We start from the raw sequence: 20980 nt of genomic DNA, 5'->3' as shown, positions 1-20980 counted from the left end.
ATATAAATAGCCAACAAGTACATGAAAAGGTGCTCAGCATCAGTAATCATCAGGAAAATGCAAATGAAAACCACAAGATATCACCTCACACCTGTTAGAATGGCTATCACCAAAGATGCAAGAGATAAATGTTGGCAAGGGTGTAGAGAAAAGGGAGCCCTTGTGCACTCTTGGTGCAGCCACTATGGAAAAGGTATGGAGATTTGTATAAAAATTAAAAATAGAACTAACATATGATCCAGTAATTCCACTTCTGGGTTTATATTTGAAGGAATTGAAATCAATATCTTGAATACATTTCTACATCTCTCTGTCCATTGCAGCATTATTCACAATTCCATGGTGGCTGTGGTTAACAATACTGTACTGTATATTTGAAAGTTGCTAAGAGAGTAGATCTTAAAAGTTCTCATCACAAGAAAAAAGCTATGTGAAGTGATGGATGCTAACTAAACTTATTATGGTAATAATTTTGCAGTATATACATATATCAAATCATTATGTTGTGCACCTTAAATGAATACAATGTTATATGTCAATTATATCTCAATAAAACTAGAAACTTCTAAAAGAGAATATAAACATTATGCTCTTCTCTTTTGGTCTTAGCAGCATATTTTCAAATACCATGTCAGAATGGGCAAGGGAAAGAATAGAAAAAATAAACAAATGGACTATATCACACTAAAAAGCTTCTGCACAGCAAAGGAAACCATCAACAAAATGAAAAGATAGCCTAACAATGGGGAGAAGGTATTTGCAAACCATATGTCTGATAAGGTGTTAATATCCAAAATATGTGAAGAACTCATATAGCTCAACTACAAAAAAATAAAGAATTAAAAAATGGGCAAAAGATCTGAACAGACATTTCTCCAAAGAAGATATACAGATGGCCAACAGGCACGTGAAAGGATGTTCAACCTCCCTAAGTGTCAGGGAAATGCAAATCAAAACTACAATGAGAGAGGCTGGCCCTGTGGCCGAGTGGTTAAGTTCGTGCGCTCCGCTGCAGGCAGCCCAGTGTTTTGTTGGTTCGAATCCCGGGCGCGGACATGGCACTGCTCATCAGACCATGCTAAGGCAGCATCCCACATGCCACAACTAGAAGAACCCACAACGAAGAATACACAACTATGTACCGGGAGGCTTTGGGGAGAAAAAGGAAAAAATAAAATCTTTAAAAAAAAAAACAAAAACTACAATGAGATATCACCTCACACTGGTCAGAATGGCTATAATTAATAAGACAGGAAACAAGTATTGGAAAAGATGTAGAGAAAAGGGAACTCTTATACACTGCTGGTGGGAGTGCAAACTGGTGCAGCCACTATGCAAAACAGTATGGAAATTCCTCAAAAAATTAAGAATAGAACTACCATACAATCCAGCTAAGCCACTGCTGGGCATTGACCCAAAAAACATGAAAGCATGAACACATAAAGATACATGCACCTCTATGTTCATTGCAGCGTTATTCACAATAGCCACAACTTGTAAGCATCTCAGTGCTCATCAAGGGGCAAATGGATAAAGACAATGGAATACTACTCAGCCATAAAAAGGGATGAAATCTTGCCATTTGTAACAACATGGATGGACCTTGAGGGTATTGTGTTAAGTGAAATAAGTCAGAGGAAGAAAGTCAAATACCGTATCATCTCACTCATAAGTAAAGATAAAAACAACAACAAACAAACACATAGAGACAGAAACTGGATTGGTGGTTACCAGAGGGGAAGCGAGGAAGGAGGAGGTCGAAAGGGGTGATTAGGCACATGTGCGTGCTGATGGATTGTATTAGTCTTTGGGTGGGGAACACGATGTAATCTAACAGAAATCGAAATATAATGATGTACACCTGAAATTTATATAATGTTAAAAACCAATGTTACAGCAATAAAAAAAGAAAGAATAAATAAAACTTAAAAGATAGGAACTAAAAAAAAGAAATTCATGGATTTCCATCTAGAGTGTTTGGCTCAGTGTGTTGTTTGAAGAATAAACTGCTGACAATCCCATCTGAAGCTTTGCATTCACCTCTATCGTCCATTTTCCTGGGTACTTTCTGGCACGAGGATCTCTTAGGTACTGATCACCACCTGAATTATCCTGATTATTAATTTGTTAACTTATCTTCCCTTACTGGAGCCAAAGCTCTTTGAGATTAGAGACATTCCCTGTCCTTTTCATTGTTGTATCCTCAGCACCTGCAACACTGGCATTGTAGTACGCGCTCAGTAAATTCACTGTTAAAGGAACCAGAGTAAAGCGGTAGCACGGATAAGAGAGTGCTTTGCTCCCAAGGTGGAGGTCAGTGTGAAGATCCTATCAGATCCTCACATCAACACTGCTAAGTGGCTATCATTATCGTTACTCTCATTTAGAAAATTAGGAAACGAATTCAAGAAGGCTGAAGTACCTCTTCTGGGTCATCTGACAACTAAATGGCAAAAGTAGCATGTTCTAACCCCAAATCCTGTGCTCTTTAGGCTGCACATTGATAGAGTTGTGCACAGATTGATACACATACACCCCAAACAATTTAGTCTGGAAAATACTTGTTAGACTGTAACAATTAGAGTATTTATTCTTGTTAGTGTCACAATGCACTCATGGCAACCCTTTGATTGTCAACTCTCAAAGCATTCCTTATATCCTGGCTCAAGTTCCGTGTTTAGAGATGGTGTGTCAGTATTCAGGATGTAGAGTTTGGCCATTTTGTGCTTTGTTTATCCATGCCTAACCAAAAGGATGCTAGGAGAAACACCAGGAGTTTTCTAAAATGTTGAAACAGATAAAACAGAGGCCTCAAAGGAAAACGGAGTGCTTTGTTGACCTGTGTAACTTCCTCTGCCTTTGGAGTTTCAGGGAAGTTACTCACGAAACTTGAGTATGAGCCTTGTCTTTGGGAATTTCCACTCGATTGATTTTGATGCCACCTTCTGGCTACTACAAAAACTTCAGCTTATAAAGGTCGTGTTAAAATAACTTTGAGCATTTACTAAATTAGATGCAGCACAATTACCAAATTAGACAGACTGAAATACTCATCCTCCCAGTATGAGGTTAGATAGGGAAACGGAAAAGAGTAGGAGAACAAAGCTCTTCCATTTAAGTTTTGCATCAATTTGGTGCCTAAGTGAAGCAATAACAACTTTGTCTTTAATTTACTGAAGAATCTCTCATAAAATGGCAAAGAGCTCTCACAGATCTGTTTGATTTAACACACTACAAGCCCAGATCAACTACTTGGTTTAATTTTTAAAATCTATATCAAAATAATATATGCCTGTGAAAGTAGACCAAACAGTAATGAGGAACTTGTAATAAAAGCAGTAAAAGCAGCGGTCTCCTATCTGAGGACTCCTTACTCCCAATTTCATTCCACGAAGACAAGCTCTTCTGTCTCTGGTCGTCTTAGTTCCGGCTGCTGTAACAGAATACCACAGACTGGGTGGCTTGTAGAGCACGGAACTTTCTTTCTTGTATTTTCTGGGGACAGGAAGCGCAAGATCAGGGGGTAAACATGGTTAGGTTCTTGGGAATGCCCGGTTCCCTGGTTTGCAGACAGCCCTCTCACTCTGCATCCTCAGATGGAGGAAGCGGGAGAGAGCTCCCTGGGGTCTCTTTTATAGGGCGCTAATCCCATTCACGAGGGCTCCACGCTCATGACCAGATCGCCTCCCAAATGCCCTACTTCCCAATATCGTCACATCAGGGATTAGGATGCCAACATGTGAACTGGGGGGACACAAACATCTAGTCCATAATGCTGGTTTTAGTTCTTCTGGCAGTTTTTTACACAACTTTAAATAATATGCTTCCTCTTTCATATTGTACTTTAACTTTAGACAGTATCCACCAATAGTTCGTTAGGAAAAATGATTTACCTTATTTACATGATCTCTTTTCCTGATCCTCCTCCTCTTCCCTTGAACTTTAATTTTTACATATTGATTTTCGTATAGTTACTTCTGTGACTTTAAATAGCATACCAACACCTCCATTTCTCCTTCCATTAACTTTTGTCAGTGTCTTGACTCCTCTTTACAAAAGAGGAGGATATTACCCCCACTACCTTCTCTCCATCTTTCTTTTAATTTTAATTTTTTTTTTTTGAGGAAGATTAGCCCTGAGCTAACTGCTGCCAATCCTCTTTTTGCTGAGGAAGACTGGCCCTGAGCTAACATCCGTGCCTATCTTCCTCCACCTTATATGTGGGATGCCTACCACAGCATGGCTTGCCAAGTGGTGCCAAGTCCGCCCCCGGGATCTGAACCGGCGAACCCCGGGCAGCCAGCGGAACGTGCGCACTTAACCGCTGCGTCACCGGGCCAGACCTTTTAATTTTTCTTTTTATTGCAGTAACATTGGATTATAACATTATATAGCTTTCAGATGTACACCATAATATATCTCAGATTCTGTGTAGATTACATCATGTTCACCACCCAAAAACTAATTATTGTCCATCACCTCACATGTGAGCCTAATCACTCCTTTTGCCCCCCTGCCCCACTTCCCCTATGGTAACCACCAATCCAATTTCCATTGCTATGTGTTTGTTTGTCATTGTTTTTATCTTCTACTTATGAGTGAGATCGTATGGTATTTGACTTTCTTCCTCTGACTTATTTCACTTAGCATAATACCCTCAAGAACCATCCATGTTGTCACAAATGGCTGGGTTTCATCATTTCTTATGGCTGAGTAGTAGTCCATTGTATATAAATACCACATTTTCTTTATCCATTCGTCCCTTGATGGGCATTTCTGTTGCTTCCAAGTCTTGGCTATTGTGAATAATGCTGCAGTGAACATAGCGGGGCATGTATCTTTACGCATTTGTGTTCTCAAGTTCTTTGGATAAATACCCAGCAGTGGGATAGCTGGATCACATGGTAGATCCAGTCTTAATTTTATGAGGATACTCCATACTGCTTTCCATAGTGGCTGCACCAGTTTGTACTCCCACCAGCAGTGTACAAGCGTTCCCTTCTCTCCACATCCTCTCCAGCACTTCTTGTTTCCTGTCTTGTTAATTATAGCCATTCTGACTGGAGTGAGGTGATATCTCATTGTAGTTTTGATTTGCATTTCCCTGACAGCTAATGATGTTGAGAGTCTTTTCATATGTCTGTTGGAGAAATCTCTGTTCAGATCTTTTACCCATTTTTTAATTAGGTTGTTGGTTTTTTTGTTGTTGAGATGTATGAGTTCTTTGTATATTTTGTATATTAACCCCTTATCTGATATGTGGTTTGCAAACATCTTCTCCTAATTGTTAGATTGTCTTTTCATTTGTTGATTGTTTCCTTTGCTGTGCAGAAGCTTTTTAGTTTGATGTAGTCCCATTTGTTCATTTTTTCTTTTGCTTCCCTTGCCCAGTCAGACATGGTACTTGAAAGCATGCTGCTAAGACCGATGTCAAAGAGCGTACTGCCTATGTTTTCTTCTAGAATGCTCATGGTTTCAGGTCTTACATCCAAGTCTTTAATCCATTTTGAGTTGATTTTTGTGCATGGTGTAAGGGAATGGTCTACTGTCATTCTTTTGCATGTGGCTGTCCAGTTTTCCCACCACCATTTGTTGAAGAGACTCTTTCCTCCGTTGTATGCTCTTGGCTCCCTTGTCGAATATAGCTGTCCATAAATGTGTGGGTTTATTTCTGGGCTCTCAATTCTGTTCCATTGATCTGTGTTTCTGTTTTTGTGCCAGTACCATGCTGTTTTGGTTACTATGGCTTTGTAATGTATTTTGAAATCAGGGAGTGTAATACCTCCAGCTTTGTAATCCTTTGGCTGTTGTTCCATATAGATTTTAGGATTCTTTGTTCTATTTCCGTGAAAAATGTTGTTGGAACTTTGGTAGGGATTGCGTTGAATCTGTAGATTGCTTTAGGAAGTATGGACATTTTAACAGTGTTAATTCTTCCAATCCAAGAGCATGGAATATCTTTCCATTTCTTTGTGTCTTCTTCGATTTCTTTCAACAATGTTTTATAGTTTTTGGTGTACAGATCTTTCACCTCTTTGGTTAAGTTTATTCTTAGGTATTTTATTCTTTTTATTGCAATTTAAATGGGATTGTAGTCTTAATTTCTCTTTCTGCTACTTTGTTGTTAGTGTATAGAAACACAACCAATCTTTGTACGTTGATTTTTTTATCCTGCGACTTGACTGTATTCATTTATTATTTCTAAAAGCTTTTTAGTGGATTCTTCAGGGTTTACTATATATAAAATCATGTTAAAAAATTTAAAAAATTTTAAAAATGGGGCTGGCACCATGGCCGAGTGATTGGGTTCACACACTCTACTTCGGCAGCCCAGGGGTTCGCCGGTTTTGATCCTGGGCATGGACATGACACCGCTCGTCAGGCCATGCTGAGGCAGCATCCCACGTGCCACAAATAGAAGGACCCACAACTAAAAACATAAACTATGTACTGGGGGGGCTTTGGGGAAAAAAAGGAAAAAAAATTTAAAAAAATCATGTCATCTGCAAAGAGTGACAGTTTCAATTCTTCTCTTTCAATGTGCATCACTTTTATTTCTTTTTCTTGCCTGATTGCTCTGGCTAAGACTTCCAATACTGTATTAAATAAGAGTGGTGACAGTGGGCATCCTTGTCTGGTTCCTGTTCTTAGAGGGACAGCTTTCAGTTTTTCTCCATTGAGAATGATATTAGCTGTGGGTTTGTCATATACGGCCTTTATTATGTTGAGGTATTTTCCTTCTATACCCATTTTATTTAGAGTTTTTATCATAAATCGATGCTGTATCTTGCCAAACGCTTTCTCTGCATCTATTGAGATGATCATGTGATATTTATTCTTCATTTTGTTAATGTGGTATATGACGTTGACAGATTTGCGGATGTTGAAACATCCCTGCATCCCTGGAATGAAACCCACTTTCCATCTTTCTTTTCCATCTACCTTCCACTTCTTGTATCTACCCTTTATTTTTATTTATTTGTGTTTTTGGTGAGGAAGATTGGCCCTGAGCTAACATCCATTGCCAATCTTCCTCTTTTTGCTTGAGGAAGATTGTCACTGAGTTAACATCTATATTTTGTATATTTTGTATGTGGTATGCCACCACAGCATGGCTTGATGAGTGGTGTGTGGGTCTGTGCCCGGCATCCAACCTTGCAAACCCCAGGCTGCTGAAGTGGGACATGGGAACTTAACCACTACACCACTGGGCCTGCCCCTGGATCCACCCCTTAGATGATCAAATTCATTATAAGGTTCAGTTCTGCAGCTTCAACAGAATCTTTCACGTTCTATTGGTGGGTTGATTCTAGAAGTTGGAAGCAAAAGACTTTTACTTTGTTATAGCTATGTAACCTTATTCACTGCCAGGCCATTACATTTTCACCTCTACTGTGTCACTGATCTCAAAGTCAAATCTTTCACTTTATTAACAGCTTAGCATCATCCCACATTTTTGTTTGCTTTAACATAGGGCAATGACAGTCTTGTACAATCTTTTGTTTGCCAGCAAGTTTTTTAATTGAATAGCCTTTATGAGGACCACAAGTTTTCATAGCATCCCAATCACACTGTTTTTTGGAGGCCCCCTTGTCTCTCAAGACCTGTCTCACAGAGCTTCTGTCCGTTTGTTCCACTCAGAACCTGTTTTACTTTAGGCCTACTGCACAGCTTTGGTTCTGGGACTTTTCCACCTCATTAGATTGGATCTTGCTTCTAGAGTTGCCAGATTTAGCAAATAAAACACAGAATGCCTGCTTAAGTTTTAATTTCAGATAACCAAACAAATATAAGGGTATTCCATGCCCTGTTTCCTGTATCTCAAGTTGTCTTCTTTCTTTTTTGACCCTCTTGTTTTGATGGAGAACATTCTCGATTATCTTCCTAAGAAAAGGAAGCACAGGAAGGAAATTTGCTGAGTCCCTGGAAACATTTTCTTTTCCATCTTTAGAGTTGGTGGCCTAGCGATAGAATTGTAGCTTGAAAGACAATTCTTGTCGAAATTTGAAGACATTGTTCCATTGTTTTTGGCATCCAGTATCTAATGCCAGTCTGTTCACACACCTAGTGGTGACCTCTTCCTCTTGGAAAGCATTTAAAATCATTTCTTTCTTCTTGGTGTTCTGAAATCTCACATTTCAAAGTACGTCTTTTTAAATTGTTACTCTTCTTGTTCAGTCTTCAGTGGATCCTTTAATTCTGAAGAGCTATGACTCTTATCAGCTCTGGAAAATTATCATCAGTTGTTTCTTTGCTGTTTTCTTTCTTTCCATTTTATTGGTTCTCTTTTTGAAACTCTGTTATCATACCCTGGACCTCCTGGATTAGTCTCAATACCTCTTTTTTTTTTCTTATGTTTTCCATCTATGACTTTATTCTATTTTCTAGGAGATTTTCTCAATTTTTTTCAGTTCTTATTTTGATTTTTTTTAATTTTGGCAATCATATTTTTAATCTCTGAAAGCCCTCTGGTGCTCTAAATTATTCCTTTCTAATAGCATAGTATTTTTATTTTGTGGATAATCTGTTTGAATTACCATGGAACTATTGGTTTTTTTTAAAATGACCCTCCTATGCCCTGAATTATTTTTATTTCATCTAGCACCAGTATTTGTTTGTTTACCTTAGTCTTTTTCTTTCATGTCCTGATTCCTCTTACATTCCTGACACTACTTGATTATCCATTCTTACTAAAGAAAGAAGAACCAGGTACACCTCTGTGAATTTTCTCAGCTGCTGTGTTTGAAGCTCAATTTTCCGGGAAGCCTTTGCCCTGTATGGGGGATGGGGCTGTGTTGGCTGTCAGATTTCACTACAGCATGAATTGATGGGAAGCTGGCTGTCAGGCATGGGCTTTCAAAATGCCAGAATATGAAAGTTTGTAAGCAGGGGTACCAAATCCCACAAGAGCCGTTGCTATCCCCAGAAGGTTCATTGAACAAAAGAGGCCTCTGTTTTTGTCTGTTTTTCCTGGATGCTGAAATTCTAAGTGTAGGGTATGGGAAAAGCGCAGAGGTGCTGCTTTGCACTGTAGATCTGTATATAAACCTGCAATTAATCTTATCATTTTGGCCACATTTCTCATTCTCAGCTCTGAGTCCACTATGTCTCATAATTTATAACAGGCAAATTATATCCCACCCTTTTCGTAGCCCCTATCTGGTGCATTCATCACTCAACACGATTTCATATGTTCTCCATCTTCCAGAAATTGTTGAACTCTCTTGTGCAATTGTGAGCAGATGCCCTTCTCCACACCCTAGGCTAGTATGGTGAAGTTTATTCCTTATTGTACTCTTAGTATTTTCTTTCCATGGGTCTCAGGAAAGAAGAGAGATAGGCTTAAGTTCACAGCACACCATCTCGAACTAGTAATTTGCAGTTGCTTGTATTTTGTTGTTTCTTGGTGGAAATAACAATTCAAGTTAAATGATGAGTTACTTCCTTGGTCCCTCTCACAGAAGTGCTCAACTGCAACCATGATCATCTACTTTGTACCTAAAGAAGCTGAGATCCACTGAAGTTTAAGGATATCAGAGATTGTGATAGAATGACTACATATTTGTACTGAAAAACTAAGGAGGATTCTCAGATTTTGAAAAAAATCTATTCTGGAATTGGTCTCATTCATTCTACAACATTTAATAAGTACCATAGAATGGGCCAAGTACTAAGGCTAAGTATTGGCAAGGTAGGGTTATAAAGATGAATAATGTTTAAACCTTACCCCTGAGGATAGCATAATCTGGTGAATAACTTGAGTTTATGTAGCATTTTGCAGTTTATAAATCAATTTTACCTATGGGGGACTCTTGACACTTACTGATTTACCATTCAGTTTTAACTGCTCCTAAGGGACTCCAATGATCCATGGCATGCAATAATTTATCCATTTGCTTAGGTACATATTTGAATCACATGCACCATAAGACTGTGTGGATGATATCGTTGCACGGATAGTGAAAGAGCCAGGCTGACTCTTGTGGAATTGTGAAGAAGGCTTGCGCGTATTTTGTGTGAATTTATAACCAGATTCTTGAGCCATCTGAACTCGATGGGATTACTAACATGAAATGAGTTTATTTTTCCCCTATCATTGCCCTTAACACTGTTCTTTCAAATCTCTCTTCTCACTTTGACATCTCAGGTAGATTCCATAGCTTTCCAAATGCTTTCTGTTGTTGTAAAGTTCAGTGTAGTCCAATTTAAGATTCAAATTTCATTTCTTCCGATCCCCCAGCTCAGGTCTGAACTCTGCTGCGGCACTTAGAGCGGGAGAGAGGGCCTGGTCTGCTATTTCCCCTCTCTTCCCTCTCTTCTGGCTCTAGGTCTTTCTTTGTGTTGTGAGGGATGGAAGGACAAGGAGTGTCTGTTACTTTCCTGGCCACTGCCCTAGTCCCATATTGTTGTTTGCTGCTGCAGCTAAGACATAACAGACTAGCTATCAACACTTTCTTTGGGGTAAGCGTCCAAAGGCTGGCTCTCTCATGGTAGACAAGTAGAAATTCTCTGCGGAAGTTTTCACTGAATAGTCTTCTGATTTGAGAGATCAGCTTTGGCTTGCCTTCCTCCAAATTGCTTTCTCTCCATCCCCAGTGATTTACCCTCAGTCTCTTGTTATCAGATGAAGTACCATCAAGGAGATGCGAGCTCATTTACTTGACTCCACATCCTCTCATGACAGGTTGTTTCAATGCTGCCCTCTTTCTGCCCCATTGGCTTTTTTCAACTCTCTTGTGGTCTCTTTGGGTCTCATTTCTCCCTGCTAAAATGGGCACAGAGGGCTGACTAGTAAGTCTACAACACAAGAGGGGTCCAACTGGAAAATGAGATTCTCTCAGAGTCTTCTGTAATGTGGAATTGGGAAGAGATAATCTTTTAATGAGAAGAGGAGGGAAAATCTTCTTGACTGTGATCATCATATCCACCAACTCCACTGTCTCCAATCCACAGGGGCAGGGACAGGGCCAGGAAGGGGTAGAAGTGATGCAAGGATCTAGCCCACATTCTTTGCGGAGAGCTTTCTTTAGCCTTGGATTTAGATCCTACTTGGTGATTCTGAGTCACTAGGAAAAATATTACTCAACCACCTCTTATACATTGTATGCTATGTATGTGGTCTTATTAATTAGTTGGGGATTTGACGAGGTGCTGGGAACATTCCTCTTGAATGTTTAGGACTATGTTCTCTCAAGGTGTGGTTTATAGACCACTTGTATCTGAATCTACTGCGGAGCATAGGGAAAAAACGTGAATTCTTAGGCCCTGTATCCTGAGATTTGGGATCTCAAGGGTTGAGAAAGAGTCAGGAATCACGATTTTCAACAAACGTTCCAAGTTTTACTGATGCATGCTAAAGTTGGACAGCCACTTGTCTTGAGTTCACTACATATTATACCCAGGGTACATTTTCTTCAAAATTTCAAAGAGGTATTCACTTGCAATTTAGCAGACCAACGTGACCATGATGTAAGGAAGGGGACTAATCCAAGTGTTATACCAATAGGGCGGAGGAGGGGAAGTATGCATTCTTATTTTAAGACAGTGCATTCTTTACTTTGATGGTTAAGCAGACGTACAATGTATGTTTGATAGGCCATAAGTCAGGCTTTTTAGTTCAAACTGAATCCGTTTTGAACTTGAATAGTTACTCCACATACCTCAATATGTGAAGCTCTCTTGTCCGTGGAAAAGGGGTCTTTGCAGATGTAATCAATGATCTTGAGATGGTGACATTATCCTCGATTATACAGGAAAGCACTAAATGAAATCACAAGCGTCCTTATGAGAGAGACTCAGAGAGAGGACTGACGCAAACCGAAAAGGGGAGGCAGTGTGACCGTTTGCAGTGCTGCAACCACAAGCCATGGAAGGCCAGCAGCCACCAGAAGCTGGAAGAGGCAGAGAAGGAATTTCTCCCTGTACCCATTTACTATTCAGATATGACTAGGACGCGCATGGGTCACACCATCAGCTCCCTGTAACCCCTTCCTGCTGAAGAACACAGGACAAGGAACTTCTCTCCCTTTTCTTTCTTTCCCTGCCTTCCCCTTCCACTTTCTAGTCTTCTCTCACTTCCTCCTTTTTCTTCCATTTTCTCTGATTACTAGCATTCAGTGAAGTATTACTCTGCCATTTGGCAAGCTGTGATTCTGTTCTGAATCTCAATTTCCTGTCCCGTTACTACGCCACTGACCATAATTTTGAACAGGGAGAAAATATCGCTCAATTTATTTATCTTTTTTTCAGATTACCAAAGTAATACATGTTTATTTTAACAAATCCACAAAGATACAAAAAATTAACTAAACAAATATAATTCCACCATTCAGATATAATAATTCATTTCTGCATATATTATACCTGTTTTTGCAAAATTAAAATCAAATCATGTTTTACTACTCTTCAGCAACTTGCTTCCTAAAATTAATGTAGTGTAAATTTCTCCATCCATTAAACACTTTCTTCAACATTATTTTCAATGGCAATGTAGTCTTCCATTTTATGGATGTATAATTCTTTATTTAACCAATCCCCTGTTGATGGACAATTTGATTATTTCAACTTTTTACTATTATAAAAAGGTGCTTTAAATGTTAGGGAGCTTAAAGGGGAGTTGGGGAATATATTGCAGCTGTCTAGAGAAAATGAAGCCAATTTTTAAAGGTCACGTTATATTAAAAATGTACAGGGTCTGAAATGATACAGAACATTTCCACAGTCACTAAAAAAATTGTTTTATGTTGTTTTCTTAACAGGAACAAGACCATTTTGTTTTACTTTAACCTGTTCAGCTGTACCAGTCCCTCCTTGCTGGTAAACCTACAGTGCCCTACCACACAGGTAAGGTAAAAGGTGCTTCACTAGTGTGTTAAAAATTTTGAACATTCTTGGATGAAAGAATTCAAAATTTCATTTGAGTTCTCTGTGTGTGTGTGTGTGGTTAATGGTGAATTTATGGAAGGTGGGAAGACATAAGTGTGAGCTCATGTTTCTTCACATACAATCAAAACTAAGGAGGAATTAATTATTTTAATATCTCTAAGGAATCGCAGTGATTATCTTGTCCAACCAACTATTTTTATAAATGAAAAAACCACAGTCCAGAGAAGTGGAGATATTTTTCTCAGTATCAGTTTTGGGAAAAGTAAAGTTAGTTACTGCAGCTAAAAAACCCTAGTTTTTCCGTGACTTAACCCAATAAAGTTTACTTTTGGCCATATGACTGTATGAGGCTGGTGTTTCTGGTCAGTGGGAGACCCTCCTCCAGGCTCCTTTCATCTGGTGGCTCTGCCATCCCTTAATCCTCCTCATCATCTGCATCCAGGTGCAGAAGGGAACAGAGAGGATGAATAAGGCACTCCTCCTCTTAGAAGCCTTGGCTCAGAAGTGTCACATGTTGCATTTCTACTTGCATGCCATAGACACAATAGTCTTATACGTCCACCTAGATGCAAGAAGGAAAGAATCAAGCAAGGTAGGTGTGGCTGAGCAGCCTCTTCTGTACCATGGAACAAGTGGAACGAGAGGCACAAACTTCAAGGGGCAGTTAATTGTGTCTTCCATAGTCTACCCCTCTGTCATCCAGAACACCCTTCTTCCCGAGGGAGACAACCCAGAGTCCCATGTAGTTCTGTCTTTACCCCGAAGTCCAAGATCTATGGGTGACTCACAGTCTCTCCATCAGGTAGGTCTTGACACTAAATGCACAATGAGGAATGGGGCTTGGAGAATTAGAAAACAAACTCTTGTTCCGAAAGGGAGAAGTAGTAAATGCACAGCGGTCTCTGATGCATGGCATTGGAGAATAGTCCTTTATTCCACCTGGATTGTGTTCTCTGAGAGGAACTTGCTTATGCATGGCATCCTCTGGTTATTTGCTGGACCACCTGAGAGGTTATTTCCTGTCTTTTAGCATCAGGCCATGCCATTGCTGAGCATTGGAAATATGCCCTCTTGGGGGCCATATAGCTTTGCAGCTCACTTCCTGTTGTTCAAGTTTAGCACCTCAAAGATTTTTTTAACAGTCAAAGGCCTTTCAGGTTAGTTCATGAATTCTTCGGCAGTACAATTACCTCAAAAACTTAGTAGGTTTCTGACTTACTTGCCTCTTCCTGGTTCCATGTGTAGTAAACTACACTCAAAGATCTTCCCTAGATCTTGTTCATAAATCTGCTTCCTATCTTTCTTCCTCATCTCTCTCAAAGACTTTTGATACCTATTTCCTGCTGAGACTAAAGCCAACTTGGGATATTGGCATCTTAGTTCTGTGACCATCTCTACTACAATACCTTGTTTTCTACCACAGCCACCCATTCCAAGGTCAAATCCTTTACTTTGTCAGTACCAATAATTACCACCCTTTGTAATCTCAATTTCAAATATCCCACTGTCTGATCATCTCAATCCCTCCAACGCTCCAATGAATCATCTTTCAATTAAGACCAGCTCCAAATACCATGGAATCATCCTTGATTCCTCTCTTTGTCTCACACTCATTTGAGCTGTCAGCAAATTTTCTGGTCTCCATTCAGAATTCACCCTGAACCAAATTACTTCTCACTATCTCTTCCTTTTTTTCAAGGAAGCATCATCTTTTTTCTAGATTAGTTTAATGACCTCCTGACTGGTCTCTCTGCCTCTATACTTGCCCCTGCCTCCCATTCCTTATGGTCTCTTTTCCACCCAACAGCTAGTGTGATCTTGTTAAATATAAGTCGCATTATGCCCCCCCTTTGCTCAACCCCACCAATAGCTTCCCAAATTACTCAGATTAAAAGCCAAAGTTCTAACAATGGCTTACAAGGTCCTTCACTGTTTTCCCAACTCTCTGACTGCACCTGCTGTTACTCTTCCTGGGCTCGCTGCACTCATGTCATACTAAACATCTGTTGTCTTCACAGAATCTGGGAAATCTCCCACCTGAGAGCCTTAGATTTTGATCTTCTCCCTGCCTGGAGTACTCTTTCTCCAGAGGACTATGCTTAATCACTAGTCTTCCTCAAGTCTTTCTTCAAATTTTACCTTTATTTTGTGAGGGCTTTCTTGTTTTCCTTTTTTTTTAAATTGAGGTAACATTGGTTTATAACATTACATAAAATTCTTGTGTACATGATTATATTTTTATTTCTGTGTAGACTACATCATGTTCACCACCAAAAGACCAACTACCATCCATCGCCGTACACATGTGCCCTGTCTCCTCTTTCACCCTTTTCCCTTCCTACTTCCCCTCTGGTAATCACCAATCCAATCTCTGTATTTGTTGTTGTTGTTGTTGTTTTTATCTTCTACTTATGAGTGAGATCATACAGTATTTGACTTTCTCCATCTGACTTATTTCACTTAGCATAATACCCTCCAGCTCCATCCATGTTGTTGCAAATGGCAAGATTTCATCTTTTTTTTTTATAGCTAAGTAATAGTCCATTGTATATGTATATACCACATCTTCTTTATCCATTCATCCTTTGATGGATACTTAGGTTGATTCCAAGTCTTGGCTATTGTGAATAATGCTGCAATGAACATAGGGGTCCATACATCTTTAAAAACATTTGTGTTTTTGTATTCTTTGGATAAATACCCAGCAGTGGAATAGCTAAATCATATAGTAGTGCTATTTTTAGTTTTTTGAGGGATCTCCATACTATTTTCCGTAATTGCTGCACCAGTTTACATTCTCACCAGCAGTGTATGAGAGTTCGCTTTTCTCCACATTCTCTCCACCACTTGTTATTTCTTGTCTTGTTAATTACAGCCATTCTGATGGGCATGAGGTGAATCCCATCATAGTTTTGATTTACATTTCCCTAATAATTAGTGATGTTGAACATCTTTTCACGTGCCTGTTGGACATTTGTATATCTTCTTTGGAAAAATGTCTGTTCAGATCTTTTGCCCATTTTTTAATTGGGTTGTTGTTTCTTTGTTTCTGAGAAGTATGAGTTCTTTATATATTTTGAATATTAACCTCTTATCAGATATTTGATTTGAAAATATCTTGACCCATTTGTTAGGTTGTCTTTTTGTTTGGTTGATGGTTTCCTCTGCTATGCAGAAGCTTTTTAGTTTGATGTAGTCCCACTTGTTTATTTTTTCTTTTGTTTCCCTTGCCTGGTCAGACATGGTACTTGAAAATATGCTGCTAAGACAGATCTCAAAGAGCATACTGCCTATATTTTCTTCTAGGAGTTTTATGGTTTCGGGCCTGCATTCAAGTCTTTAATCCATTTTGAGTTAATTTTTGTGTGTGGTGTAAGATGATGGTCTTCTTTCATTCTTTTGCATGTGGCTGTTGTGAGGCCTTCCTTGGCTGTGTATTTAAAATTGGAATCCCACCCGGCTACCTTTCATCCTCCTGCCTCCTTTTAACCTTTTTTTTTTTTATTAAGATTATGATAGATTACAGCCTTGTGAGATTTCAGTTGTACATTATTGTTAGTCTTGTTGTGGGTACACCACTTCCCCCTTTGTGCCCTCCCCCCACCCTCCCTTTTCCCTGGTAACCACCGATCAGTTCTCCTTGTCTATATGTTATCTTCCACCTATGAGTGGAGTCATATAGAGTTCGTCTTTCTCTGTCTGGCTTATTTCGCTTAACATAATACCCTCTAGGTCCATCCATGTTGCTGCGAATGGACCAATTTTGTCGTTTTTTATGGCTGAGTAGTATTCCATTGTGTATATATACCATATCTTCTTTATCCAATCATCAGTTTCTGGGCATTTAGGTTGGTTCCATGTCTTGGCTATTGTAAATAATGCTGCGATGAACATAGGGGTGCAAAGGACTCTTGGATTTCTGATTTCAGGTTCTTAGGATAGATACCCAGAAGTGGGATGGCTGGGTCATAAAGTATTTCTATTTTTAACTTTTTCAGAAATCTCCATACTGTTTTGCATAGTGGCTGCACTAGTTTGCATTCCCACCAACAGTGTATGAGGGTTCCTTTTTCTCCACAACCTCTCCAACATTTGTCGCTCTTGGTTTTGGATGTTTTTGCCAATCTAACGGGTGTAAGGTGATATCTTAGTGTAGTTTTGATTTGCATTTCCCTGATGATTAGCGATGATGAACATCTTTTCATGTGTCTATTGGCCATCCTTATATCTTCTTTTGAGAAATGTCTGTTCATGTCCTCTGCCCATTTTTTGATCGGGTTGTTTGTTTTTTTGTTGTTAAGCTGTGTGAGTTCTTTGTATATTATGGAGATTAACCCTTTGTCGGATAAGTGGCTTGTAAATATTTTTTCCCAATTAGTGGGCTGTTTTTTTGTTTCAATCCTGTTTTCCCTTGCCTTGAAGAAGCTCTTTAGTCTGAAGAAATCCCATTTGTTTATTTTTTCTATTGTTTCCCTCAACTGAGGAGTTATAGTGTCTGAAAAGATTCTTTTGAAACTGATGTCAAAGAGTGTACTGCCTATATTTTCTTCTAGAAGACTTATTGTTTCAGGCCTAATCTTTAGGTCTTTGATCCATTTTGAGTTTATTTTGGTGTGTGGTGAAAAAGAATGGTCAATTTTCAATCTTTTGCATGTGGCTGTCCAGTTTTCCCAGCACCATTTGTTGAAGAGACTTTCTTTTCTCCAATGTAGGCCCTCCGCTCCTTTGTCGAAGATTAGCTGTCCATAGGTGTGTGGTTTTATCTCTGGGCTTTCAATTCTGTTCCATTGATCTGTGGACCTGTTTTTGTACCAGTACCATGCTGTTTTGATTACTGTAGCTTTGTAGTATGTTTTGAAATCGGGGATTGTGATTCCTCTGGCTTTGTTTTTCTTGCTCAGGATTGCTTCAGCAATTCGCGGTCTTTTGTTGCCCCATATGAATTTTAGGATTCTTTGTTCAATTTCTGTAAAGAATGTCCTTGGGATTCTGATTGGAATAGCATTGAATCTGTAGATTTCTTTAGGTAGTATGGACATTTTAACAATGTTTATTCTTCCAATCCATGTGCATGGAATGTCTTTCCATCTCTTTATGTCGTCATCAATTTCTTTCAAGAAAGTCTTGTAGTTTTCATTGTATAAATCCTTCACTTCCTTGGTTAAATTTATCCCAAGGTATTTTATTCTTTTCGTTGCGATTGTGAATGGGATTGAGTTCTTGAGTTCTTTTTCTGTTAGTTCATTGTTAGTGTATAGAAATGCTACTGATTTATGTATGTTGATTTTTTTTTTTTTAAAGATTTTATTTTTTCCTTTTTCTCCCCAAAGCCCCCCCGGGACATAGTTGTGTATTCTTCGTTGTGGGTTCTTCTAGTTGTGGCATGTGGGACACTGCCTCAGCGTGGTCTGATGAGCAGTGCCATGTCCGCGCCCAGGATTCGAACTAACGAAACACTGGGCCGCCTGCAGCGGAGCGCGCGAACTTAACCACTCGGCCATGGGGCCAGCCCCTTATGTATGTTGATTTTATACCCTGCTACTTTGCTGTAGTTGTTGGTTGTTTCTAATAGTTTTTCTGTGGAATCTTTGGGGTTTTCTATATATAAGATCATGTCGTCTGCAAACAGCGAGAGTTTTACTTCTTCATTACCTATTTGGATTCCTTTTATTTCGTTTTCCTGCCGAATTGCTCTGGCCAACACCTCCAGTACTATGTTGAATAGGAGTGGTGAAAGTGGGCACCCTTGTCTTGTTCCTGTCCTCTGAGGGATGGCTTTCAGTTTTTGTCCATTGAGTATGATGTTGGCAGTGGGTTTGTCATATATGGCCTTTATTATGTTGAGGTACTTTCCTTCTATACCCATTTTATTGAGGGTTTTTATCATAAATGCGTGTTGGATCTTGGCGAATGCTTTCTCTGCATCTATTGAGATGATCATGTGGTTTTTGTTTCTCAATTTGTTAATGTAGTGTATCACATTGATTGACTTGTGGATGTTGAACCATCCCTGTGTCCCTGGTATAAATCCCACTTGATCATGGTGTATAATCTTTTTGATGTATTGCTGTATTTGGTTTGCCAGAATTTTTTTGAGGATTTTTGCATCTATGTTCATCAGTGATATCGGTCTGTAGTTCTCCTTCTTTGTGTTGTCCTTGCTAGGTTTGGGGATCAGAGTGATGGTGGCTTCATAGATTGTGTTAGGGAGTACTCCATCTTCCTCAATTTTCTGGAATAGTTTGAGAAGGATAGGTATTAAATCTTCTTTGAATGTTTGGTGGAATTCTCCAGAGAAGCCATCTGGTCCTGGACTCTTATTTTTGGGAAGGTTTTTTATTACTGTTTCTATTTCCTTACTTGTGATTGGCCTATTCAGATTCTCCATTTCTTCTTGATTCAGTTTGTGGAGGTTGTAGGAGTCTAGGAATTTGTCCATTTCTTCTAGGTTGTTCAATTTGTTGGCATATAGTTTTTCATAGTATTCTCTTATGATCCCTTGTATTTCATTGGTATCTGTTGTGATTTCTCCTCTCTCATTCCTAATTTTATTTATTTGCAATTTCTCTCTTCTTTTCTTGGTGAGTCTGGCTAAGGGTTTGTCGATTTTGTTAATTTTTTCGAAGAACCAACTCTTTGTTTCATTGATCCTTTCTACTGTCTTTTTTGTTTCAATATCATTTATTTCTGCTCTTATTTTTATTATTTCCCTCCTTCTGCTGACTCTGGGCTTTGTTTGTTCTTTTTTTTCTAATTCTGTTAGGTGTCGTTTGAGGTTGCTTATGTGAGCTTTTTCTTGTTTAGTGAGGTGAGCCTGTATTGCAATGAATTTCCCTCTTAGGACTGCTTTTGCTGCATCCCAAATGATTTGGCATGTCATGTTCTCATTTTCATTTGTCTCCAGATAATGCTTGATTTCTTCTTTAATTTCTTCAATAATCCATTGTTTGTTCAGAAGCGTGTTGTTTAGTCTCCACATTTTTGCACCTTTCTCTGCTTTATTCTTGTAGTTGATTTCTAGTTTCATAGCATTATGATCAGAAAAGATGCTTGATATTATTTCAACTCTCTTGTATTTATTGATGCTTGCTTTGTTTCCCAAAATATGGTCTATCCTTGAGAATGTTCCATGCGCACTTGAGAAGAATGTGTAACCTGCTGTTTTTGGATGGAGTGTTCTATATATATCTATTAAGTCCATCTGGTCTAATTTTTCATTTAATTCTATTATTTCCTTGTTGATTTTCTGTCTGGATGTTCTGTCCAGTGGTGTTAATGGTGTGTTGAGGTCCCCTACTATTATTGTATTGTTGATGTAATAATTGTTGTTGATGTCTTCTTTTAGTTCTGTTAAGAGTTACTTTACATATTTTGGTGCTCCTGTGTTGCGTGCGTATATATTTATAAGTGTTATGTCTTCTTGGTGGAGAGTCCCTTTTATCATTATATACTGTCCCTCTTTGTCTTTCTTTATCTGTTTTGCTTTGAAGTCTACTTTGTCTGATATTAGTATAGTGACACCTGCTTTCTTTTGTTCATTATTAGCTTGGAGTATTGTTCTCCATCCCTTCACTGTGAGTCTGTGTTTGTCTTTGGGGTTGAGGTGTGTTTCCTGGAGGCAGCATATTGTTGGGTATTGTTCTTTGATCCATCCTGCCACTCTGTGTCTTTTGATTGGGGAGTTCAGTCCATTTACATTTAGAGTGATTATTGAGATGTGGGGACCTACCACTGCCATTTTATGTCTTGTTTTCCGGTTTTCTTCAATTTCCTTTGTTTCTTGTCCCAAAGTTTAATCTGTTCTGATGGAGAGCTGCTACTCTCTGTTGTTGTCCTTCTACTTATCTCCTCTGCTCTTGGTTTTGTAGCCCCTTTCCTTTTTTTGATTTTTCAGGAATGAGGGTTTTCCTGAGCATTTCCTGAAGAGGAGGTTTTGTGGCAATGAACTCCCTTAATTTTTGTTTATCTGGGAAAGTTTTTATTTCTCCATTGTATTTGAAGGATATTTTCGCTGGGTAGAGAATTCTCAGCTGTAGGTTTTTGTCCTTCAGATTTTTGAATATATCATTCCACTCTCTTCTAGCCTGTAAAGTTT

At 38.9% G+C, this 20980-nt stretch overlaps 1 protein-coding gene across 6 annotated transcripts in view; it reads left to right on the top strand.

The window, feature by feature from the left end:
- Positions 1-20980, top strand: part of SLC44A5 (solute carrier family 44 member 5) — a 316204-nt gene that overhangs the window by 249765 nt on the left and 45459 nt on the right. For all 6 annotated transcript variants that reach the window (XM_070486611.1, XM_070486609.1, XM_044749425.2 and 3 more), the window contains one exon: positions 12759-12843. In XM_070486611.1, coding sequence (XP_070342712.1) covers positions 12759-12843 — 85 coding nt within the window. The remainder of the gene's footprint in view (positions 1-12758; positions 12844-20980) is intronic.

This window comes from Equus asinus, chromosome 16, assembly GCF_041296235.1.
Source record: "Equus asinus isolate D_3611 breed Donkey chromosome 16, EquAss-T2T_v2, whole genome shotgun sequence".
NCBI lineage: Eukaryota > Metazoa > Chordata > Mammalia > Perissodactyla > Equidae > Equus > Equus asinus.
This window is presented reverse-complemented; position numbering and strand designations above follow the sequence as displayed.